The sequence below is a fragment of the Anguilla anguilla genome, chromosome 2 (assembly GCF_013347855.1).
Source record: "Anguilla anguilla isolate fAngAng1 chromosome 2, fAngAng1.pri, whole genome shotgun sequence".
Lineage (NCBI taxonomy): Eukaryota > Metazoa > Chordata > Actinopteri > Anguilliformes > Anguillidae > Anguilla > Anguilla anguilla.
Genome location: NC_049202.1, coordinates 42,322,762 through 42,348,792, shown reverse-complemented (window position 1 = coordinate 42,348,792; position 26,031 = coordinate 42,322,762). Strand labels below are relative to the sequence as shown.

At 45.7% G+C, this 26,031-nt stretch overlaps 1 protein-coding gene across 8 annotated transcripts; it reads left to right on the top strand.

Moving 5' to 3' along the window:
• The first annotated feature begins 157 nt into the window (after positions 1 to 157).
• LOC118221198 (protein KIAA0556) lies at positions 158 to 26,031 on the top strand. Of its 8 annotated transcripts, none has more exons than XM_035406035.1 (30): positions 163 to 282; positions 964 to 1,004; positions 1,605 to 1,631; positions 2,776 to 2,867; positions 3,275 to 3,450; positions 3,775 to 3,887; positions 4,394 to 4,495; positions 4,586 to 4,699; positions 4,789 to 5,038; positions 5,232 to 5,363; positions 5,555 to 5,709; positions 5,906 to 5,991; positions 7,002 to 7,098; positions 7,913 to 8,122; positions 8,545 to 8,682; positions 11,174 to 11,942; positions 16,168 to 16,923; positions 17,364 to 17,572; positions 17,953 to 18,028; positions 18,112 to 18,289; positions 18,910 to 19,075; positions 19,212 to 19,381; positions 20,050 to 20,114; positions 20,821 to 20,931; positions 21,649 to 21,788; positions 22,323 to 22,424; positions 22,505 to 22,665; positions 22,798 to 22,824; positions 23,369 to 23,457; positions 23,556 to 26,031. In XM_035406035.1, the coding sequence occupies exons 5-30, from the start codon at positions 3,411 to 3,413 to the stop codon at positions 23,612 to 23,614; spliced, it is 4,515 nt and encodes a 1,504-aa protein (XP_035261926.1). In that variant the 5' UTR covers positions 163 to 282; positions 964 to 1,004; positions 1,605 to 1,631; positions 2,776 to 2,867; positions 3,275 to 3,410; the 3' UTR covers positions 23,615 to 26,031. The 8 variants fall into 8 exon arrangements, with proteins under 8 accessions (XP_035261925.1, XP_035261924.1, XP_035261922.1 ...); XM_035406036.1 differs by lacking the exon at positions 163 to 282 and adding an exon at positions 315 to 657; XM_035406034.1 differs by lacking the exon at positions 1,605 to 1,631 and having other exon boundaries at positions 158 to 282; positions 4,589 to 4,699.

Here is a 26,031-nt window from a genome sequence, read left to right as displayed (position 1 = left end):
AAATGCATTAAGGCATAGTAGTGATGCTCTGTCATCAGCTAATGGCTGTCAACATCACTCAGTGTATGTAAACGTACTGCATGTCCCTGAGCGAGTTTGTACACAAAGGATGCTGAAGTACGAACCAGGAGGGGCGTGTCCACGGCTTTCGGGAGCTTTTGCTATTGGCCAGGGTTCTCCTGGTAACCAGCACAAACTGTATCAACACACCGAGGACACATGAGTATTTTTGAACATTTCTGAATAACGAGAAAGAATGCAGTCAAAGAGATGACATGGACTGTAAGTTAGCGTTAACTTTCAAGTCGGAAGCCCTTAAATTGCCACTGCTGGCTTGTAAGCCATAAATGAAAGTGAATTAGCTAATTTGACAGTTTTGATGAGCTAGCTGGATAGCTTGCTATTACTAACAAGACTAACGTCAGCTAGCTAGTATCAGATAACTATCCTAAAATTGAGCATATTTTTTGCAACGTTGTGTGATCATTAACTGCTTACCGGCGTTAACATCGCTCGTAGCTGGTGTGAAATTTCGATGTAGAGACTCGCGACAATAATCGATGGACAGTTTATCACTAACTAGCTAACACAGACACAAGCTCCGAAAGTTAGCAAGGCCTTATTTTTAGCCACGGTGTGGACTTCCCTGCCAATGCGGTAAGAATGTGTCTCAGCGGGAGGGACCAACCTCCGAAACTGCGTGCACATCTGTTCGTCAGTTTACCTTGGCTGTTGTAGTCGGACTGCACAAATTTTCCAAAATGCAATTTTTTCCTGAAAGAAAGTTAAAGGGAAAGAACTATCAAATCTGAATGGTTTCCTTCACTTCAGAAATGAGTTGACTTGGCAAGCTTTTGCGTGCAAGATGTATATCAACGTTAATGATGTGGCTAGCTAGCTAACTTACAGCTTAAATAATCATTTTTTTACCTTCCTAACTGGCTTCCTCACTTTCAAAAACAGGGGGATCCAAAACGTACGTCCCTGCAACCACGGATAAAGAGGTAGGCCTGACGTTAATTGTAGTACAGTTTTTAAAATTAAATTTAAGATCGACTGGACTAATCTCTATTGTCAAAATGCATAGCAAGTATTTTGAAGTGAATTGACGTCAAAATCCAATTGTCTTTTGCGAAAGACACAGAAATGACTTTGGGGGCTAACGTTACGTGGTTAGCTAAAATTAGTCCGATAATGGTCAAAACGTTTACTATGTTGTTAGCCAACGACATAACTTGCCTCTGGCTTCTTCAGTTGCAGGTTTAAGTATTTCTCGTAACGCTAGCTATCTCAAATCAAATCAGACCAACAGTTAGAATGAATAACGCGCGTAATCCTAAATACATACTGAAATTGGTGTATTCAACGGGTGTCAGTCACTTTTCACATTGACGTTAGAATGGACGAAGAGCTAGTAGCTATACGGTATGTTACAGTTCTTATACTGATTGGCAAAGTGAAATATAACGGGTAACGTTACGTTAACCACAGCCAGACGCGTGCCTGCCTCCCATTCTTTCCTTTTCCGTTTTCTATCGATCAAAGCCTGCATCATTTTTTCCTGTTCTGCTTCTTTGCCTCCTATCCTTGTCTGTCTCTTGCAGATGCTGTAGTTGACTATCAGAGAGAGTGTAAGAGGCCCTTTGATTTATTGTTCTTTCTGCATGTAACATTATTCGTCATGGCTTGGCCAGATTTCTGTTGAGCAGTATTCATTAGTAAAGCTCATTCTGAGCGTAGCCCAACAGCTCCCCTTATACCAAAGTCATGACATCTCTTCTAGCAATGGCAGCTAAAATAATGGGCACCTGGGTCTGCCCAGCATTTTTATACACAACCGTGGACATTCTGTAATGTTAAATGCTTAATTAGCCAATAAGCAATTGGTGCTTTGTCTGATTACAAATTAGGTGCATTTAAAGTTGAGTGCATTGCAATTACTGCCTATATAGTTGACAGATTTGGAATTCTCCCACTCTTGAAAGTGTATTGTAGTCAGACACATTGTCCATCTATTGAAGTTACAGGCCTGTGGCTGTGGAAACTTCTATACCATATAATTTTGATTAAAATGTAGGTTTGCCATTTCTTTCTGCTTCTAAGCTTGTTTAGATAAGTCCACTTCACCACTCCTGATCCTTATAATAATGTTATCATGTTTTTCCATTTTAACTGTGCCTGTTCGGACTTTCAATGTAATTCCGCATCTGAAAACTTTCAGTCCATTGCATTTAAAGGAAAATTCCAGGCCGTTTGATTTCTCTCTGTAGTTAATTAGCAGGGATTCAAGGGAAAACCCCTGACATGTTGTCTGTAAGGGGCTGAAACAAATATCTGATGCTTACAGTTGGTGCTATAGCAGGTTGTAGACACATTCACATATTAAGCTGCACTACTGTGTACAGCCTACTGTGGCAATATCACCACATGATGTCACATCATCTGCAGAATTCAAGTTTAGCTGGAGAAAAGTAAAATACTACAGAGAACTGGAAAACAGGACCGGGGATATGTTTTGTATCACCGATATGCAAATTAAAACAATGTCACAGTATTGTAGCCTGGAATCTTCCTTCGAGGAACATCGAAACATCTGCAAACCTATTCTCCTTCTGTGTCCACATGCTTCAGTATCGACATATGACATTTGATATGACTTGCATGATATTCTATTTTCAGACATGCTCCATCCACTGTTGATTCATGCTATGAGGTGGCATGCAGAAGAAAGGCTGCAATGGGAATTTGTCTGACTCCAGTGTGTTGTTTTTGAAGGAGTGTTACGGGAGCCCCGGCAGAAAGCATTCACCTGCAGATATTGAGGAGAGACTTGATGAATATTTAATCGCCCTTCAACAGAAAAACAGGTTAGGTGTGACTATTGGGTTTTAGCGCAAGCATCTTAGGTTACTGGCGGAGATAACTGTCAGTCAATAAGTAATACAAACAAGCCATGATTAGTGCCAGGAAACTGAGTACAACACTGTGACATCCTCTGAGAAGGTTCTCACCCATGTTGAAATCAATTTGACTTGAGCACAGATCAGATTCTCTCTTTTACATCCCTTAACAACTCATACCCATAAGCAGAGAGGGGAGGTTTTATATGTCAGTAAGGTTGTATGTCATGGCACCTGATTTTTTTAAATACGCTTATGTCAAATGTGCCTCAATAGGATGAATGAATATTTGTGTCAGAAGCCATTTGACAAGATCTCCATGCTGCAAATGCACCCCCTGACTAAGGTCACCTGTGTCTGCCGCTCTCCGTCAGGATCTTGAAACGGCTGAAGGCTAAAAGCCCCAAAGACATAGAGCTGGAACGTCTAGAGCAGGGCTTCTCCATCTACGTAAATGGGGCCAACTTTGAGGCCAACAGGAAGCCCCAGAGACGGGGGCAGAAGGTGCTCATGTCGCCTCCACCTGTAGCCCGGGCCCCGCATACAGCTGGTGAGCAGAACTTAGCCCTTCTCCCACAATCCCCCTCTTCCTCCCTAAGTCTTTGCCAGTGTCTGCTTCCCAGCCCTGTTCACATTCTAATGCACGCCCCCTCGCTGTGAGTCTGTTCGCTTTGAGTCTGTTCTCGCACGTCCCCCGGATAAGAACATATTCGGGCCAAATGAATAAGTGATAGCCTCAGGCTCAGTAGATGATAACTGTTTGGCACGCTGCTGCTACTGCTGCTGGTGTCTGAGTTTGGCTACGCTCAGCAGTGCCGCATAGGTGTCCGTTCTGGATGCGCATGTGTGTGATTTGCGACTTGGCTGCTCCTAGATGCTTCTAGGAGGAGCGGTTTGCAAGCTGAAGACCAGGAAGATCTGCAGGAGGGACAGAAAAAGAGGAGTCAGACTGCTCCGGGGAAAGTCCAGAGGAAGGAATGGGTTCAGGTAGGCTGTCATTAAAGTTTAGATCTTACAGAGCATAAATAGGAATCATGTAAGCAGAGTGATATATCTAAACTCAGCTAATCATTGCATTCCCACGTCATGTACATGGAGGAAGATCTTTAATCTTCTTATGCTGTGCAGGAGTGTGGTCTTGGGAACAGTGAGTACTAGTACCTAGTCAAGTGGAATGCCAGAACATTGTAAAGCTTCGTATTAATAAATGATAGCTGTCCCCATAATAGCTCCGGAGTCTGAGAGGGTTGAAGTAGACTAGACTGAAAATTTCCACAAGGAGGAGTTGAAGGGGACACTAGATATTCCTCTGTTTTTGTTGTTGCATTTTATTTCATGTCGGTATTGTTTATTATGTTTTTGTGTCAGTCAGCTGAGTGGATGAAAGGAGTGTGTGGGAAAGCATCCCAGCAGCACTTGTGAGTTTTGTAGGGACGCCTCAGTAGGCTGAGCCGCAGTGACCTATTTCTGGATCTGGTCCTTCCTCCTTGCAGAGCTCGGTCCACATTAAGGCGGAGAACGGGCCTGTCCTGCGGCTTCACCCGGAGCACCTGTACTCGGAAGATTTCGAGCCCTATGAGAGCGTGAGCATGGAGGTAGGGGGTGTGTGTGCTTGCCGGGCCCCGGGGCTGTGCTGCTGGGGCAGGTGTGTAAGCCCGCGTCTCCCTGTGTGTCCTCCCTCTCAGCAGCCCGCTGCTCAGTCCCCGCGCAGGGACGCCCGCGCCGGCCCCAGGGCCCCCTGCGGCCCCCGCGAGTCGGAACGCAGCGAGCGAGTCCTCCTCAGCATGGACGAGGTCAAGGTCGGTGGCCGCGCCGACGGCAGTGTCGCGTCGTCCGCCATCGTCGCCGAGGCCGGGCTCTGACGCCAGCTTGCTTCGCCCGTCCTCAGGTGCTGCGGCGGAGCCTGGAGGCGAGCGTGAGCGTGGGCGTGAGGCGCTGCGGCCGGGACTCCGCGGGGGAGGAGTCGGAGGAGGAGTGGGTGGAGGAGCAGATAGAGAGGGAAGAGAGCGCGGAGAGCTTGGAGGAGCTCGGCCTGCCAGCCAAGGGCCCTGCCTTCAACCTGCAGCCCAGCAGCACGCCCAGCCACCGCCTCGATCCTGGAGACCTCATCGTGCTGGACTTCGGCCCCGCCCACAGTGGTAGCCCGAGCCGCTCTTCTGTTGTATCAGCTTTGAGGAAAACATGTAGCTCTGTGTCTGTTGTGCAGTGGCATTTACCAAAGTTACAAGTTGCTACTCTGGAAGCCTGTAACTGAGATCTGTGAAATCTGTGAATTGTTTATCTTGCATACTTAATGGCTGTCTGTCTACTGTGGATCTATCTCATCTGTAGGTGGAAGGAAAGAGCGCACGCTATCAGCAAAGAGGAAAGACAACATGGAGTCTTACATTCCTACCAAGCCGGTCATAGTGAAAAACAAGACCCCTGACTGCCCTCCCTCCACACAAGGCAGAGATGCTTCAAGTGAGCACAGACCCTTAATAATGTAGCTTGTTGTCAGTTCAGGACAGACATGGAAATATTTCTGTGAATCAAAATGTAAAAATACTCTTGTTATTTTATCTGTGTCCAGAATCTCACATCACAGCTGAATGTGACATTAGAATACAGAGCTGAAATCGGTTTAATGGATTTTCTCTTTGTTTTCACCTCAGGGCCATGGAGTCGAGTGGAGCGCCCCCTGTCTGCAGCCCGGAAATCAGTGCTAGAGGAGCGGGATCCTGAGGACACTGCTGGCCAGGTTTTCGAGGCCCTACAGAGAGAGAACAGCCCCTTGCAGCCCGCACATAGGGCCTCGCGACTCAGGCCGGTAAGCAATAATCTTCATAGAACTGTGTCTCCTGTCATTTACTATTGTGGGTATGTACCTGCGATTGCATTTCTTGCTGTGAATATCACACCTACGTATGGCAGTATCAATAAGGACTCTGTACAGTGCTGACTCACACTCCCTTTCTGACTTGTTATATTTCACACTCCTCTTGGTCTGTCTCGTTACACCTCAGATGAGAGACTTAAATAATGGCTTTGAGGCTTTTGGAGAAAGTGGGGTGACCAAGGCCATGCAGAGAATCACCCTCATGGAGCCAAGGTACATCCAGAACCAGCCCCCAACACCAGAACCCCAGAACCAATCCCTGACTCCCTCCCCCCTCCCTATCTACTCGTATGAACTCTAGATGTTCTGCCTTTGCCAATTACCTTTAGACATTGTTCTGAAATCTGCTTTGTTGTAGGGCTGGGCAATATATCACAACGATAATTATTGAATGCAATAACGGCCGTCATCATGTAGCATATTACCTTCCTTTTTCTCTTCAATTATGCCTGACGCATAGTAAACAACCACTTTTCTGAGGCAGTGTGAATTGCTTCCGCAAAAATGTCTATCCATTGGGTGACTATAAGACAGTGGTTCTCAACTCGGGCCAGAAAGGGCCGGTGTGGGTGCAGGCTTTTGTTCCAACCAAGCAGTTACACACCTGATTCTACTAATCAACCTTTGGAGTCTTTACTAAGGACCTTGATTAGTAGAATCAGGTGTGTAACTGCTTGGTTGGAACAAAAGCCTGCACCCACACCGGCCCTTTCTGGCCCGAGTTGAGAACCACTGCTATAAGACAACCAACCAGCGGCAAGGCTTCGCAGCTTCCATGTGATTTACAAAAACACATCACATGATCGCATGGAAGCTGTACAACCTTGCTGTTTATTGGCTGTCTTATCAACACCAAGTCAATAAAAGTGCTTACATTTTTTTTTCTCCGGAAGCTTTTCATGCGGCCTCATTAGTTTGGTTGTTTACTACCGCTTCATTGTAATTAAACAGAAGAATACGAAGAGAAAGGTAATACACCATATGGTGGCAAAAACTGTTACTGCATTTGATAATTATCGTTGTGGCATATTACCCAGCCCTACTTTGTTGAGTAAATTCCATCTGTATTCTGTGCGATGGACCTGAAGCTTGCAATGAATCATTTTTCTGTGTTATGTACAAGTCATTCAAGTGAGTCACTCTCAGGTAACCAGTTTTGAGTTTATGAGATGTGAATGCTTTTATATCCATTTTCATATCCATCATTTCCTTTCTTATCCTAGCCAGCAGAAGAAACTTCTGAAGGCACTGGAAAAAATTGAAGCTGACACTAATGTGGATTTCCCTGAGATATCCAAGACCAGCAGCGGAAAACCAGCAGTGAGTGTATTTCATATTCACACTAAAGGACCAGTCAGAGAATAAGGAAGCATCTAAATTTGAGTAACAGTACTAAGAGACCAGGGGATCATTTCACAAAGCAGGATTACTGAGTTAACTGGAAAGCTGTCTTGAGTAAAAACCTTTTGCTTTTTTTTACAGTTCATGTTCTAGATTTGGGAGGGTTCCAGGTTTTACTCGGTGCAGTCATCCAGCCTGCTCTGTGATCCTGATTCGTGAAACACCCTCCAGGTTTCAGTGAAAATGCAGGGAGACATGGTTTTATTTACAATACGTAGAGACAGAGTTCCATTTAAGATGCATAGAGTCAGGGTTTTGTTTAAAATACGCAGAGACAGAACTTCATTTAAGATACAGAGATAGGGTTTAATTTAAGGTGGCCAGAGATTGGGTTTCACGTAAGATATGCAGAGACAGATTTATCAGTCAAGGATTCAGGGAAATTAAATGCAGAGGGTATTTCAGTGAGTACTATGTTTCAGTCAAATTATATGGTATGCCCTGGATAAACTTAGCAGTACTGTCCATCTATATTCCAAGATGTGTCTAAAGCCAGTCTCTCAGTTCAGCAGTGGAAAGGAAGACTGATTTCCATTCATAGTAATGCATGTGTGGGAGCAGAGAAGTTTCAGAGCTGACATCTTTTCTTGTTTTGCAAGACAAGCATTCAAGTGAGAGTCACGCTGGCTGCAAACGTCTGAATGAATTAGCGTTTTCCAGGAGCCGCCGGGCCCAGCGGGATGCATAGTGGGCGATGGCGCGGAGAAGAATGGCGGTTCTGTTGTCCCAACAGAGGTCGCGGGCGTCTGCAGAGGTGACGGCAGCTCTCTACGTCACCATGGAAATCCTGTCCAACTGGGGGAGCAGCAGTCTGGTGGGGCTGACGGAGGTGCAGTTCTTCTGCCGGAGGAACCGCAAGCTCTACGTGTCCCCCCACGACCTGGACATCCGGAACACTGACCATCCGGGGAACCTGGGGGCGTTGGTCAACGGGAAAGCCAAAGTGAGTCTCTGCAGCTCTTTGAGAGACCCTCTGGTTAAGTTCAGGTCCTCCGTACATACATGTATGGAGATTGGACTGTTTCTGGATCCAGTGCAGCTTAATTATGCTGTGGTTTTCTTCAGTGCCTGCAGTTCTGAATACAAGGCCCAGCTGTTTGTCTGTGCTTGTTTTTTCCCTGCCTATTATCCACCAACCAAGGTGAATCGAACCAATTTACCCCATCTGTCAATCAAAAGCCCAAAATAGAGTGCCGTTACTTCTGGGTAATGTGGTTGGAGCGAGTCTGATTTGATTATGCGTGGTTTGGGCCTTGCGCTGTCATTTTTCAGCGAGGGTCAGGCCCGAATCAAAACACGCTGACAGCTCAGTCTGCGCTGTGCTTGTTTAATGCTGCACTTTCTCTCCCTGATTGGAACTGAAAGACCACAAAAGAGAGGCACATGTGGACCTGCCCATTCCACCCGCCCGTCCAGCTCTACTTCATCGTCCGCAACCCCGAGCGCTCTCCTGACTTCGGCATCTCCAGGATCAAGATCTGGAACTACAACCGGAGCCTCAATGTAAGATCTGTGTGCCTGACAGGGTTTGAGTTCTTATGACAAGTCCAGCCAGTTCTGTTCTTGATGAAACGATTGTAGAAAAACTGATAATTTGACTGTATAGCAGTCCTTAAAAAGATTTACTTCTGTACCTTCTGACCCCATTTCAACACAAATTCACAAACTACTTCATATGTCCACACTATAATGCCCCAAACTTGGGGGATTTCGCATTTTTCCTCTTTTTTCTCCTGATGATTACATCATCAAAAATGCTCCACACCCACAAAGAATACATCTTCCGATTGGATATTTAGGTACATCAGCCAATAAATACATTGGATACACACACAAAATAGACATATATAGAAGACATTTGCATTTGCCAGTGGGACTTTTGGATAAGTGACAGGCTTGGACTGAAACAAACTTCTAACTAATTACAATGGCTTTCTGGCTAACTAAAAATAAAACATTTAAAATATTGCTTTTGCATTTGTATAATATTTGCGGGGAAACTCATTTCTATTGTTGAAATCCAAATAAACCCACACTTAAGACAGTTCCGCTTTTGGCATTTCGACAGAGTTTAATTTTAGCTACCTTGCTAACGAGATGACAGACCAAATGTATAACGTTAGTGCAGACGGCTCTGAAATTAAGCATCAAAATCTGCGTTGCACTTCTGTCTGGTACTGTAGGTAACGTTACTGGTCGTTTAGAAACTGGAACAAGCTGATGACTTCTTCACGGCAGGTATATCAATGTTCAAGTCAAAACGGTCACATTCACTGTACCTACCCTGCATTGCCACATTTCTAAATTGGTATTCGATAGCCCTATATATCCTCTACCACCATACAAACAATTTGCAGATCTGTCATATACAATACGCCCATTAAAAACACTTTCATTTAAAAATATGACACCTTTGTTTGTCACTCATGGTAAAGGAAAAATGACATGCCTGTGTGTTTCAGCTAGAATGTATGTGTGTTTGCATGCATTTATGTGTATGCATGTCTCTCATTGTCTGCAATTGCATTACTATTATCACTTACTTATAACAAACACAGTACAAAAAGAAATGATGTCTGATGAAAACACATTTTCAACGTACAAAAAAAGCCAAGTTACTCACACATACAAAGCACTGTGTTTAAGTCATTAAAACTTGTAAAATCGAAGTATGCCATTAAAAGTACTGATATCAAAATTAGGCCAAGTTACAATAAACAATATTGGTTCACTCAAATTAAACAAGCTGTATTCCAAAGCTATTCTGCTATCCAACGTTTCCTAAATTATTTCAAGTAACCTGGCCCTGTGTTTTTTCATCTTACCATTTGAATTTGAATGTGATCATTCAAAGTGTATCTGTCACATCAAAGTGTCAAATGACAATCATTTATCGGTGAAATAATCAGCAATTCAGTATTTCTTATTATATTTTTCCATAAAGTCGGTATATTTAGAACATGCTGCAAAACATTGTATTTCAACTATATAGAAGATGGTTAAGGGAGAGGGCAAGAAATATCATTTACTATCAAACTGTAGTGCCCAGGAGGGGAAGGATATCTAATGCGTTTTCACTGATGGGGCCAGATTGAGAAGACTGCTTCCTACTGCCCCATCAACACTGCTGTCATCCACAACCCTACTGCGCTGGGAGGGTCTGCCAGTCACGTACTGCCCAACTTCAACCCCACCTAATTTCAGCTGCCAGACAGTAGGAAGACGCTGGGTGGTGTCTCTGTCTTATCTAGAACATAGTGTTGGGAAGCTGTTTATCTCACAAGTCTCAGCATAGAAATGGATGCTTATCTTGCATATGCATGCTCAAGTCTTCAGCACAGGCTGCGTAACGTGCAGTAATCCACATCGACAGAAAAGAGGCCTGAGAACACCCTCCAATATCTGATGTTCTGCAAGGCTGTTACTCCTTGGGCTCTTTTTAAAAAAGAGGTACGGTACAGGAGTACAGAGGTAGGAGTTGATGAGGCGTGGATGGGGGTGCTGCCTGAAGGATTTTTCAGTGTTGTCCTGCTGAATATGGGGCAGAGGGAGATTAGCGCTGTGGGATTAGAGCTGGATCAGCGGTCTCATCCTCCTGGTTGTGTTTCATATTCGTTATTCGTTACTGTGGAGTGTCCGAGAACCGGCACCGTCCCACGTGTTTGGGCTGGTGTGGAGATTCTCACCTCTCTCAGTGTGTGCGATAAGTGAGGGAAGGTTCCAGGTCCCCTGCTGTGCCGTGCGGCACACAACATTGAGACAGCCGGCAGGTTGTCAGGCAGGATGCTCTATTGTAGAGTAGGAGAGTCTTGTGTAAACAAGACTCAAACCTGTGTTTGCTCTCCCACTGCATGCGGCTTCGCTCTTCTCCGGCGTTCGTTTAGCAGTGCTGCTCTGGGAGTTTGTCTGTATCGAGGCCGACCGGCTTGGTTTAAGTTGTGTGTTTGTCTGTATTCTGAAGGGAGTGCTGAAATTGCCGCGCTGTCTCTTTAAGGATCTGGATATCGGCGCCCGGCACGTGAGGCTGTACCTGAACAGCACGTTGGTGTTTGAAGGAGAGCTGGAGAGGGGCTGCGGGAACCAGGTGTTTGACTACAGCACCACCATCGACCTGCAAGCCCTGGCCCAGGAGCCCGTGTCTCCCAGCCCCGCCTCTTCGGGCCACAGCCTGGGCGCGGCCGAGGACCTCCCCTCCGACCATGACAGCGGCAGCCAGGAGAGCAGCGGCAGCAGCCACACCCAGCAGGCGGAGGACATGAGCGAGGGGCCAGCCGGTCCAGAGGAGGACCCCTCTCCGCCGCCCCCACTGGCCGGGAGGACCTCCCCGGACGGAGAGCCCCCGCTGGACAAGCGGCCGGAGCGCGTGATGGGGCGGGCGGCCACCTGCCAGCCCGTCTCCAAAACGCCGCCCTGGCTGCGGCCCCTGAGCGCTGGGAGTCAGGAAGGCGCCGAGGGGGCCAAGGAGAGGCCCCCCTGGCTCTCCTCGGACCAGCCCCCAAACCCCAAACCCTCGGCGATGCCCGAGCTGCTTGGCAACCCGGGAAAGTCCATCAGGAGCTCGGCCCTGTGGGGGGAGAGGGAGCAGAACGGGGAGCCCAGCCGCTCCCCGGTGCAGCTGAGCTCAGACTCGCTGGACCTGGGCGACCTGCTGGAGGACCTCCGCCTCAGGGGGGACCGCCCCGTCAGCAGCAGGAGGAGCGCCAGGAGAAGCGCTCAGCACCCGGAGCCCAGCAGAGACTGGGCCGCTGACCCGTCCGGCCGAGGTACTGCTTTTGTTTCCATTTCCCTTTTCTGAACTATTTTTATCAAGTTAACTTTTCACCTGATGTAATAATGACCTTTAGTCAAACTTTATTTAGATACATTTTTCACCACACATCAAAAAAAAGGATTGCTCTGCTGAAATGCTGTTTTACAGTATTTCCTTGGTGCGTTTTTGGCCTTGCGCCTTGTGGACTGGAATTTTTATTTTTATACTGGAATTTAAAGATTTGATTTGAGTTCAGTTAGGTCAGGGACTCAGGGCTTTAGCTGCATGAAATGAAGTTGTAGCGTGTGGTCATTTGGAAGCAGATAAGCTGAACACGGGAGGAGTCTCTGGAGTGCCGTCATTATTTGCACAAGAGGATCGGCGATAATTGCCAGGTTGTCATGGACACGGGCTGTTATTTCTGTTCTCAAAGCTGGGATCGTTGGCACTTTCTTATTGTTGCTGTTGCTTTGAGGTGGCCAGCAATTATTAATTTGTCCTCATTTACTGGTGTTTGTGTATTCAGCGGATAGTGATCGTGATGGACTTACCGGTATACTCAATGATTGTGTGCTTCTTCACTTTCTGCACAGTTAGTGCTGTTCACACATTTACAAAATTGTTGGACTATGAAAGAGTGGTACAGAGAGAGGCAGGCGTTTCACTACATTGAAGTCAAACTGTGATGGTTCTTCGCATAACCGTGGGGAGCTTGTTTTTTATTACCATTCAGCATTGAAATCTGTTGTGGTTTCAGCTGGACAACTGTCACACTGACAAGGTCTCACTATGAAGTTGGATGCTTGTTTTCTGTGATCTCTTGGATTGGATGTTTTGTTCTTAGGTGGGTTAACATCACAGATGTCGACAAGTGGTTTAGGGGATTATAGCCAGCACATATTTGCACTGAACAGTGTTTTCATTCAGCTTTTCAGAATCATCGCACACGGCACGCTTTTGCCAGCTGGACATTACATTACATTACATTACATTACAGGCATTTGGCAGACGCTCTTATCCAGAGCGACGTACAACAAAGTGTATAACCATAACCAGGAACAAGTATGACGAAAACCCTAGAGAGAAGTACCGGTCCAAGTACAGGGAACAACCGCATAGTTCAACTTGGACCCTGATGGTTAAACTGATTAACCTAACAACGAGAACGGCAACAACGCAATCTATGGAAAAATAAAAATACAATTAGTCGTTAAGACAGGCGCATCAACTAAGTCACCTATGAAACAGCTGCCTAGTTACAACCCTAAGTTTAGTAATTTACAGGGGGGAAGGGAGGGATGGGGAGAGGTGCAGCCTGAAGAGGTGGGTCTTCAGTCGTCGTTTGAAATCTTTTCGACTGACTGTTAGTACAATGAATGACAACAAACCCCACCTGCCACCTCTATTTACTCATTTAGAGCAGTGGACGAGGCGGCATTTGGTGATCTTTTATTGGAATGGTTTGATAACTGAAAAAATTATTTTGAGATTATTTAATTGACCATCCGGCATGCGTGCTTGCGGCTGATAGTCGACGAATCGCTCACATCCCTAGCGCGTACTGCCTTCTCTTCCAAAAATCTCAAATTTACACTCATCGGTCCATAAAACTTTACTCCACTTTACAAGTGTCTAGCTTTGGTGTGCTAGTGCAAATTTTACTTCTCTTGTATTTATTTCCTTTTCTCAGTGGTGGCTTTTTGACAGCGACACATCCTTTCAGACCCACAGCGTTGAGTCTTCTCATAGTGGAAGGACTGACAGAAACACCTGTGGATTTCTTCAGATCTGAATCTGAAAGATCACACGCTCGATTTTTCTTTTTTCTTTTTGTTTTTCTCCCCCCATCTCTTAAAGATAAAATCTTTAGGTACTGTCTTTGTGATGGTGATGGTTTCGGTGGTTTTCTCTATCTTGCAATAATCTTTTGAACTCTATTTTTGGAAACACCTGTTTCTTCAATTATTTTTCTTTGACTTTCACCTTATATAGTTGGATTATCTTATCTAATCTCATCAGAAATACAGTATCTCCTTTAGCCATTTTAGATGCTCATGAAATCTTCAAGGCAGCACAGGTGTGTTTGGGTAGTTGCTAGTTTGAATGTTTTTAAGGCAAAGGGTTCTAACATAATGTCATTGGCACATTTGGTAACACCTTTTGATGGGAAGACATAGCTGTAACTTGGTGGTTGATTGGAAGGATGGAAACATTGAAGTGGTAGTAGGGTGTACAAATTTGATATTATATGTTGTGATGGATGCTTTTCTGTAACTTTCTGTTAAATATACAGTATGTTTTCTGCATTATGGTTTGACACTGAAAATAATTATTTGCACTGAATGGCTGTGGAGTATCCTTGAAATATTTATTTAAAAAAGAACTATACAAGTAATAAATAACAATAAGATAAATAATATTTAAATAGATGTGTATAATATAATAATCATTCAATATAGTACAGTGAGATTTTGGCTGTGATTCAGATGGCTTTTCAGTAGTCCATGATTGAACATTTACTAATGGCTGTACTAACAAACTGCTACTTTGTTCATCTTCCATTATATAAACACAAGACTTTTATACGATTTTAAATTAATGACGGCAAAATTGTGGCTAACTGGGGGCATGTTTGCATTATGGCTCTTGTGTGTATGACTGAATTCTGTGTACCGCAGTGGTCATTCAGACATATTACACAGGCACAGCCAACCAGCCAGTTATTTAATTGTTGAGTTTTTCTGAATATAATCGTGGTTTTTCATGCTGAGAAATGAGGCGCAATGAACAATCAGCTGTATGTTTTTGGTGCAGATCTACACGTGAACTTTCTAGTGAATTCTGTAATTTTTTTGTATGACTTACTGAGATTATGTTGGCAGCAGGTAGTCATATAACTTCAGGACTGCATTGTAGTGATCCCACTTTAATCCTCCAGGCAGCTGGCTGTCAGCTTGTCAGTGGTATATTTGCAGAAATGTGTTCTCTATCGCAAGACATTTTCCAGGGCACATGCCAAGAGCAGCTGCTGTGAGAGAGAGAAGGTTTAGGCAATTGAAAATGCTAAAGTATGTTGTGGAGATTCTGGTAGGCTAATACACTAGTGGTTGCATTAATGCAGGATTCTGTTTTTTTACTCAGAAAAAAGAGCCAAAATGCAGGGAAATAACACTTTGTTCTATAAATGCAGATAGGTCTTTAAGGTCTGAGGTCTTTAAGATTACAAGGGACGATGACCCAGACTTGAACCACAATAATATAATTAGATCTGTTTATTTGAGCCAGTTGTCTTTTGGAGTCTGACATTTGTGTTGTTTAATGATCATAATATTTACACAGCCGTTGGCAACATTGCGAGATTCAATGAGAAAGTGCTTAATGTAAATGAGAAGACAAAAATGAGATGTCACGCGCTATTTCGCTTACTCATGTTGAGCAGATATTCCGAGGTCTTTTTTAAGATTACAAGGGGCGTTGACCCAAACTTGAACCACAACAAAATAATTACCCCTTTCTTTGGGGAGGTCATCTTTCAGTGTCTGACATTCATGTTGTTTATTGATCATAATAGTTGCACAGCCGTTGGTAACATTTTGAAGTTCAAAGAAAGCACTTGATTTTGAAAGAAAAGTCAAAAATGAGATGTCACACTATAGCCAGCATGCTCAACATGAGTAAATTAAAACAGAAATCACTCCTCGGGTTTAAAAAATATTATTAGTCTGTGTGACAAAAAAAGTATTTTGTTTGGGACACCAAAACATGGGGCTATTTTATCCCACTTCTGTTAAAAATGTCTTAATAGAATTATGAACAACATACAGTTATTGCGTTATTTTTATGAGTTGGCATATTATGGGGGAAAAAAAAAATGTCCTTAGATTTTGAAATGTCCTGCATTCCGAAGATGCAGCATTTCTTTGACTAGCTTGACCACTGACTAGTCTGTTAAATTGCTCATTAACTTGAATTTCAACCATTTGTCGCAATCTCCACTCAAAATGCCCAGTAATCCGGAACTGCATGCATTTGTGTTAGTTGCATAGTGCTGATCAGAATATAATTTGTTTATCACCTTCTAATCATGGAAGGTTTATGACTTCATATGATTTTTGAGCATGTCAGTTGAAAATGTTGCTGTTGAAATGTGTAAAATCCTCCATTGAAGAGTCACTGCTAAGAATATGCGTGAGGCAGCATAAGGCTGTTTGATGGTGAGGTTCCTCCCGTCCCCACAGAGGATCCCGGAGGCAGCAGGCGGCAGTGGACCCCCCGGGCCCAGTGGCGCAGCGAGCAGGATGACACGCTGATGGAGTCCTGGGACTCGCTCACCAAGTTCAACCAGTGCCAGCGCGGCCGCATCTCCAACATGGGCTTCGAGGGGGACATCTTCGACGAGTTCCTGCAGCGGCAGGCGCGGCCCGAGGCGGGGGCAGGGGCGGGGACTGGGGCGGGGAGCCAGCCCCCGCAGACGCCCCGCCAGGAGAACCTCCCGGAGGAGCCGGAGGACGACCCCTCGAGCGAGACGGAGCGGGACGAGGAGTTCGAGATCCCCGTCCTGCCCCAGGGCCAGCGGCTGGTGATCAACATCCTGTCCACCTGGGGTGACCGCCACTACGTGGGCCTGAACGGCGTGGAGATCTTCAGCTCCAGCGGGGAGCCCGTGATCCCCGCCCGCATCCGCGCCGACCCGCCGGACATCAACGTGCTGCCCGCCTACGGCAGGGACCCGCGCGTGGTGGCCAACCTGGTGGACGGCGTCAACCGCACGCAGGACGACATGCACCTCTGGCTGGCCCCCTTCACTTCGGGCCGCCCCCACGTCATCTTCATCGACTTCCACAGCCCCTGCCAGGTGGCCATGATCCGCGTCTGGAACTACAACAAGTCGCGCATCCACTCCTTCCGCGGGGTGAAGGAGGTGGAGATGCTTCTGGACGGGAGGTGCATCTTCAGGGGGGAGATCGCCAAGGCCTCGGGCACCCTGTCTGGAGGTATGGCCGTCCCCTCGGTACGCTCTGCTGCAGTACATACACTCTAGTGAGAGCCTGCGTTGGTATGGTATCCCTGGGACAAAGGCAGAATGTTGGTCTAAAAATACACTGCAGAGAGCTGCTGGATGACTCATCCTGTTAATGTCTGTAAACTCCCAAAACAACAATGGAGGCTGCAGTGGGCATTGTAGTGGGAGCATCAGTGTTCATCCCAAATTAGGGACATAAAGGGGAAACTTATTACGGATATTTTTAAATGTACTGTAGTGAAGTGTCTTAAGAGTGTCCGTTTGTTAGTACAGCTGTACTTGTGAAATCTGCCTGTTCTTGTGCTTGTAATGGGCTTTATATTTATTCCGTTACATAACGAGTACCGTTCTGTACGGAAAGTGTGAAGCGCGGCCTTGACGAAGGGAAACTGTTCTCGCTTCGGCTGGCAGCCCTGGAGCAGTTTGGAGACACCATCCTGTTCACCACGGACGACGAGATCCTGGAGGCCATGTCCCGCTTCGACGAGACGTTCGAGGGCGAGGCGGAGAGCCCCGAGGCGCTGGTGAGCGAGGAGGAGCTGCAGCGTCCGCGCACCGCCGACGGAGAGGGCGAGGAGCGCCCCTTCACGCAGGCCGGCTTCAGGGACGAGGACCAGCGCGTGGGTTTACATTTCAGCTATATTTGGACCAACCAGCATTTCTCTACTGAAAATTATCCACTGTAGTCAAGACCCACCAGTCAAGACTGGATTTACTTTTGGGATAATGTTGTAGGTATAGCTGTGTAAAGATAGACCTGCTGTATAAAAATCTGTCTAGTAGTATATATATATATTTTTTTAACTATTCTAACTGGTTTAACATTACACTTACTGATTATAAATGGGCCTTTTATGCCTTCTTAGTGATATCTTTTGTATTCCTGAAACAAACACTGATGCTCTCTACTTCTGTATGTGGCTCTGGATAAGAGCACGTGTGAAATGATGGTTATGTGCTGAATTGTTGTTTCGTGTTTGTGCCCCTGCTGCTGTTTTAGGTGAAATTACTTCCCAGTACAGACAGCCTTTCTGAAGTGGCTATGGAGCAGGTTCCTGGAATGTACAGCGGAAAGTGTGAGTTCTCTGTTCTTCCGGAGAGACAGTCTAAAGCTGCTCCGTGTCTTATCAGATCATCACCTCATTGCTCCTCTCCACAGGCCTTAAGATGAACCTGAGCATGACCTGGAGCGACTCTCATTACTTGGGCCTGACCGGGCTGGAGGTGGTGGGGAAGGAGGGCCAGAGCCTGCCCCTGCACATGAGCATGGTGGGCGCCTCCCCCCGTGACCTCAACCAGCTCCCAGAATATGGCCAGGACCTGCGGACCCTGGACAAGTGAGTTGAGGAGCGGAGCTCTTTTCATTCGGCTGACTTGGAGAGGCTGTGTCTGACTTATTTAAGTATGAGACTAAAAGGAAGGTACCACAGGTCAATAGGGGAAAAATGGCTTTCCTCCATTCAAAATGAAATTTGTATATTTTGAATGTGGACACAAATGCAAACTTTTTTTGTATTTTGACTTTTATTAGTTTTTTTCGGAACATATACACATTAGCTAATGAATAATTGAAAAGCATATATTTCTATATTGGTTAGGCACTTTTTTCTTTTCGGAGTTCATTTTTCTGCTTCAATGTGATGAATAACTCAATCGCTGGTCATTTACAGAGGTGTTTTTCAAAATGAAGTTTTAATTATTAATTTAAAATTTGGTAGCTATATCTTTTAAATTATAAAATCATGTGTTCTCCACATTGTGATAAATAGTGTAATGTTAATTAATTTATTTTATTTTCCATATATACAATATGAAATTACATAATATATTGAATAGCCTATTTACTGTTGGCTGTGTTCCGTGAACAGGTTGTTACCTGGTTTAAAGCTTGTGTTCTATGAAGCAGTTGGATTGACCTGGTTTGAAAGGTTGTGACCCGGTTGTGTTGTGTCAACAGGTTGTTTGATGGTCACAACATCACCATGGAGGACGAACACATGTGGCTGATCCCCTTCTCCTATGGCAGCGTGCACGAGCTGACCGTACGCTTCGAGAAAGCCCAGACCGTGGCTGGACTGCGCATCTGGAACTACAACAAGTCTCCTGAAGACACGTACAGAGGGGTGAGAGGCCTTTCTGAGTGCAGACCTGCATGGCTGTGCTGTCTCTGCACCGGCCATGAGGACTGAGGACGTGCTAACGGTTACGTGCTAACAGTTACGCTATGATCGTGCTAACGGTTACACTCTAATCCCGCAGGTGAAGGTGATGCACGTGTCCATGGACGACGTGGTCATCTCTCCGCCCGAGGGCTTTCTGATCCGGAAGGGTCCGGGGAACTGCCACTTCGACTTTGCCCAAGAGATCCTGTTCATCGACTACCTGCAGACGGCTTACTGCAGGAGCACAGAGTCACAACAGTTACACAAGTCAGTGGCATAACATTGACTCCTCAGTAGTCCATTTTTTTTCAGAATTCCTGGTTTATGATTGACATTAATTACTTGTCATTGAATTGTAAGGTTACTAATCTGGTGGCATCATTTGTAATATCTTCATAGTTCATGCTTTTGTATATATTTTTAAAAAATATTTTTTGGGGCTTTTTTCAGCTTTATTAGACAGGATAGTGTAGAGAGACAGGAAGAACTAGGAGGAGAGAGTGATAGACATGCGACAAAGGTCGGCGGTCGGACTCAAACCGCCGACGTCGCGGCTCGCAATGAGCATGTGGAAAGCGCTCTATGGGCTACGCCACTGGAGGCCCCCATGTTTTTGTATATTTTATACCAAAACTGTTGTATATGCATTAATGACACATAGTCACTGGCCACTTCTGTAGATTAATGTGATTGCTCCTCATGTAGGAGCCTTTATTTGAGTTAAGCTGTTGCATTTGTTCAATGTACCTTGGACAACATGGTGTGTGTATTTAAAAGTGGCTGTTAGTGCAGTTGTGCACTGAGGTACAGGTTCAAGTGAAGGCAGTGTTTGCATTACTCACATTATGCTTGTGTTTAAATGTGAGCCTGAGGTGCGATGGAGCACATGGTGACTGTACTGACCCTCACAGCAGACCCCTGCTTTTCTGAAACAGGGGCAGCCCACAGAAAGTGGAGCAGGCCAGCATGGACTACGAGGCTCCCCCCATGCCCTGTGGATGTATCCTTTGCTCCGCCCCTCGCAGGCGGGACGGTTCACAGACGGGTGGTGTCGCCCGTGCACAACGCTCGTTTTTGGCTCGCCTCCAAAAAGGCAAATTCCACCACGAAATCACGTTAGACTCATTCAACAGATCAAAGCGTAACTGATTAAGTCTCTCTTAGTGGCTGGACAAAGAAAGGCACAGAAATGGAGAGAACTACAATCGGCATCCCAAACTAGGTAAAGGGGGCCTTGACCAAACTCACAGAGAGAGGCAGGATAGCTACCATTACAACTGTAAACAGTACCAGGCTCACCCTCGTTGCGCGGTAGCCGGTAAAAATTAATTCCTGAACTCCATAAACGTAGATTTTCTTTCTTTTGGTGGTAGCTTGCTGGCAAGTAATGCTAACCTCTCGCAAAGAACAGCTTCCAGGCCAAGTAGTAACACCCAACCCAACCGGAGGTATTCAGTCAGAGTGGTAACCTGTGACTGGCGTTGTCTGAAGCCTGCCCATAGACCGCATGTGCCTGTCCCATTGTAGTCCATAGTAAAGCAGGTAGGCACCAAGTCGGAGCTTGCACAGTAGGTTGGGGCTATATCTCTGCAATCGCTACAGGCAGAGAGCTGGCTGAGAGCTCATTTTTATCAGGAAGGACGGCTACTCTTCTACAAGTAAAAGTAAAACCCAGGGTGGCATTTCCCTTTAACTCCCCCTGTCAGTCATCTTCCAGCTGCAGCTGCTCACCACCTGGGGCGACCCCTACTACATCGGCCTGAACGGGCTGGAGTTCTACGACCAACACGACGCCAAGATCCCCCTCAGCGATAACAGTATCCTTCCTGCAGCTGGCCCCCAGCATCGCTCACCCCCCCCCAAACACAGTAGGGCTCTGTGTTTTGTTTCTATGCAGATGTGTCCTTTAGGTTACTGTCAGGCAGAGTGCATTTGTCTGGATTTAGTTAATTTGACTGGACATTACTCTACACCAGAGGTGGGCAACATGCCAACTTCGGGCCTTAATTATGTAATCATCCGTAAAATTTACGGCTTCTGACATTTTAGCTACATTTCTTGATAAGCAAATGAATGAGAACTGAAGACAGTTCTTGTGCCCCTATATCAGGGCTGCCCCACCGTGTTCCTGAAGTTATACCGTCTGTAGGTTTTCATTTCAACCCTAATTTGGCACACCCAATTCTACTAATTAGCAGCTCAACAAGATTTCTAGCTGTTGAATGATGTGCTTTGTTAGGGTTGGAGTGAAAACCTAAATGACGGTTGATCTCGAGAAACAGGGTCGGGCAGCCCTGCCCTAAATGCAATTTTTTACTGTGATGTAATCCTTTAGTGAATCATTGTTCGTGTATACAGCTAATTAGCTCATTTAGCCAGGATAATTGGTGGAAACAAAAACCTGCATACCAGTCCAGATTCAAAAGGATGTCTTATCATGGATGAGCAGCGACCTCTAGAGGAAGACTTGTGGGAACACATTGGATTAATCTAAATCGCCTGCAAGGAGAAACGCTTTCTGAACTCGTGCTCAGATATTGCAGCATTTCCAGACAGCGTGAACGTTCTGGACAGTGTGAACGGAGACGTGCGGACTCCAGACAAGCTGGTGGACGGAGTGAACGACACCGACGACGGCAGGCATATGTGGCTGGCCCCAGTGCTGCCAGGGCTGGTGAGGCGTCTCTGTGTTTCAGTGAGGACATAGGTGTGGCTAGTGTGGCCTTTTTCTTTTCTTTTTTTAATGTCTCCCTTTTCTCCCAGTTTGGAATCCCTAGTTGTTTTTTTAGCTCATTGTTACAACGTCCGTCAGTTTGGGAGACTGCAGACACCGCTCAAAAACTTTGCGCCAGTCGCTGCTTTTTTCCCCACACACTTTTTTGATGTCTCTGAATTCAAGGAGGACTGTTCGTTTGTAGCTTGTGCGGACTGACTGTGGGCACCCAATTAACCACACAGCGTCACTGGTGTCTACAGAGACCCAGATTTCCCACAGTGATCCTCTCCTGGTAACAGTACTGCCAATCATCCACTGCTCTACAGTGCTGCCGGCCAGGTTCTGCTCCAGTGCAATCATGAGGTCTACCCACACCCTGGAACAGTGTTATTTCTGACTATTGGCTTTCATTTTTACAGTGTGCCTTGTCATTATCAGCAAGATGGCTGCAATGTGAAGTCACAGCATCCCTTCTGTCTCTTCTGTTGGCAGGTGAATCGGGTGTATGTCATATTTGATCAACCAGTGACCGTGTCCATGATCAAGCTGTGGAACTACTCCAAAACTCCACAAAGGGGAGTGAAGGAATTTGGGGTAGGTGTGTCCCCCTGTAAAAATAATAATAAACAGTAATAGAAAGCAGAGAGTAGTTATTTGTTTTTATTTTTCCACAGCTCCTGGTGGATGACCTGCTGGTGTACAACGGCATCTTGGACTCTGTGGGTCACATGGCCAGAGGAATCCTACCCACCTGTGACCCCGTGGTGCCTTATCACACCATCCTCTTCACCAGCAACGCCAAGATAGCGCACCGGGAGAGGAACACGGTGATCAGGTACGGCCGACTGAGTTGTCTGGGTTGGCGGCGGCGGCGTCTCTGTCGTCGTGTCGGCTGCGTGCATGGCGGTCTGAGCCCAGCTCAAGCGCACTCATACCGAGCTCAGCTCCTGTGTTCTCTCCATTCCAGCCCTCAGCGCGGCAGGAATCGGGAGCAGTGAGTACAGCTGCCCTGCGCTCCCAGCACCCTGCGGACGCTCTGTGAGACCGAGCAGTCTGTGCCTCCCAGGGTCCTTCTCCCCTCCTGAGCCCTGAGCCCTGTATCACCCCCTCTACCCTTCCATAACCCCTCGGCCCTCTTGTAACGCCTATCCCTTCCTGTGTCCCCTCTACCCTGCTATATGCCCTCTACCCTCCCACATCCCCTCAACCCTTCCATATCCCCTCTACCCTCCTGAAATGCCTCGACCGTCCTATAACCCTTCTACCCTCTTGTAACGCCTATCCCTTCCTGTGTCCCCTGTACCCTCCTATAACCCCTCTTCCCTCCTCTGTCTCTTCTTCCCTGTCCTGCTTCCTAATCCCTAGTGTGCTTTTTAAGTGCCCTCCTGGCCCTCTGTGTCTGTGCTCATGCACCCTGTTCCTGCTCATAGCCTGGACCTGCTACCTGTCTCAGTGTTGTGGTGGCCACCCCCACCCCCCACCCTGACCACAGCTGCTGTGGAGGGACGGCACAAACACTGCTTTCTCTCTTTTTATAGCAACTACGTGGAGGACCAGGATGTTAAGATGACAAATGAGAACCAAATAGTTCACCACCACAGCAAGAAGAAGCAGGCAGCTGATCCAGGTAAGTGTTAGACACTCCAGTCTGGCACCACTGCCTTTCCTGAAAGAAAACTGCTTCCCTGTAATTGTTACTCTGTTTGCCCCTCGCTGTGTGTGCAGCCCTTCGGCCCAAAACCTGCATGACGGACAGAAGGCAGCTGGGGAAGAGGCCCTACTGAGAGGGGGGGGGGGGGGGGGGGGGGGGGGGGCGTGGAGTGGAGGGACTGCAGCTGCACCGCACCACCCCAGTGCTTTGGACCCCCGGGTCTTGAGCTCCGCCCCTCTCCATCTGCACTCCCCAGCATCTGAGGCCTGCGCTTTAGCGGAGAGCACAGAACAGCTTGTTGTGAACTGGTCAGTGAGTGTGTAGCGAGCCGCAAGGCCTCCTCACCCACCATGGAGGCGGTTCATCTTCACAGCCTTCTCAACAGCAATATCTCCCATTGGCCCGTTAGTGCTTCTGCTCACCCCACGTTGGCTTTAAAGGGATAGTTCAGGGGTTAAAGGGATAGTTTCCTGAGATTTTTTTATGTTAATGAGGGATATTTTAGATACCTACAGAACTTTCTGACGACCTTCCAGCTTACAGTGGCTGGTATAAGGGGCATCAACGAGTTTCTTTTGGGGGTTCCTGGTCTAAAGTAAGAAAGTGCCCTTCACATAAATTCAGAGTAGTTTGTAGAGTAACGTTATGTTTCCGGTGGCTGTACTTATGAACAGATACATTTCACAGTGTTTATTCACAAATACCTATAAACATAAATATCAGTTTTCATATTGTGCCGGTACTACTTTGCATGAGTGCAGCACCCCAAATGCCCTATACTTGTCATCGTAAAGCCAGCTGGTCACACATACGCTAAAAAACACACCAAAACTGAAATAAAATCAAAAGACCTCTGAAGTAAACCATCCCTTTAGAGTCATTGTTGGTCTTGTATATTCTCGCTACCGAGCTTTGACTATGCTGTGGTTTCATGATGGAGCCCTCCTCTCTGTTCTTTAATACACTGCTGCTGTCACTGCTCCATTTACAAGAGCTGTGTAAACTTCCAAACCTCTGTACAGTGCACTCTGAATAAGGAAATTTCTAGAAGCTGTTTGCATTATACTTAATGTACAGATATGCCCTGACTAAGCCTTTAAGAGAAGTTGCCTACTTGCTGTCAGCACAAAAATCAGTAGAATACTTTTCTGTCAAATGAACTTCTAGCATAGTGTCATTGTATTTACCTATTGTTTTAATCCGACTGGTTTTAACAATCTTACTGGAAAGAACAGGTAATAGTAAAATTTGAGCATTCAGATTTCTAGTGCCTGTTCCACAGCACTGCACCAGCCTGCAAAGGGATCAGATCAGAAGACTAGTTTAAGTGCTTGTTCTTGTTACTGTTTGAGGCTGTACTTATATATGTCTACCTGTATTTCTTTGTTGTCACCGAAACACTCAAACTGATCTGCTGAGCAGTAGTTTCACTGGTATACATGAATCAGTCAGATACATTCTTCAATAAAGCTGTGTAGTTTAGGAGTTGTATGGTAGCAGTGGTGATTCTTTCATGTCAGTACTTAGGGGCTTTTAAGTGTGGTTGACAGCAAGTACAGTGACCTAGTAGTTTGCAACTTAAGTGACCTTAAAAGTATGTTATTTATGAGGAAATTTACACAAGATTCTGGAATATGTACTCTTCTGTATTTTTATCTAAATACTATCCACCAGTCCAACCTGAAGTATCACTGAGATGTCCTTCTGTTCAATGGTAAATAACTCTATGTAAACACATATTTTGCTGTTTTTCCATTAGAATACCGCTTGTCTTGTTATGTTATTAATCGGATATCAGAATGTGTAATTTTTGTGTCATTCACATTTTGAGGTCTTTTGAATTGCCAACTCATTGTGACTGAAGACAATGTGGAAATGTTGGGTCTTGACTGGGAAATGGCTTCTTTTACTTTCACAGCTGGGTAAATATATGTTCAATGCATTGTCATTGAACGGAGAGATCATCAAAGGACACATTTGTATCATAAACACCAGTACTATTTAATATGCAAGCACAGAAAATATACCTCAAATAGAAGCTAAATATATCTTGAAAGCTGAAATGCTTACACTAAAATATAGATTGTAGCACAGATATTCCCAGAAAGCACACCTGGAAGTAAAGTTTATATTGCATGTCCTCTTCAATGATTTCATCACTTGCGTGAAAGGGTATCAAATAATTTAATGACAAAGGGGGGCACTGTTCATTTGCAGAGGTTTGTATTCAGTAGAAGATACAAATTTGCTGCTTTTATGAGCTGCAACATGCTCATGGTGTCCCTCGCAGAAGTGTCCGAAGAACTGTCTTCAGTTTACTTTTGAAATGCAGTTTTGTGCATTTCAGTGTTACCGTGAAGTCCATAAAGAAAGATTTCACATTTAATTTCTGTCATGCTTCAGGGTTCTTGGATATTTTGTTGCAACGACTGTATATGTAACATTCCATTTTAAAATATGTTAGAGTATTTTTTTTAATCATTTACAGATATGTGTATATTTAGTGTAGCTTTACAGAAATGAATAAAATGTGTTCCAGTAAACAGCCTA

Bases quoted from the DNA above. Each gene is read 5' to 3' on its own strand.
- LOC118221198 (XM_035406029.1), top strand. The intron at 11,943-16,167 runs GTACTGCTTTTG...CCGTCCCCACAG, and splicing joins CGCTGACCCGTCCGGCCGAG to AGGATCCCGGAGGCAGCAGG. The intron at 20,932-21,648 runs GTATCCTTCCTG...ACTCGTGCTCAG, and splicing joins GATCCCCCTCAGCGATAACA to ATATTGCAGCATTTCCAGAC.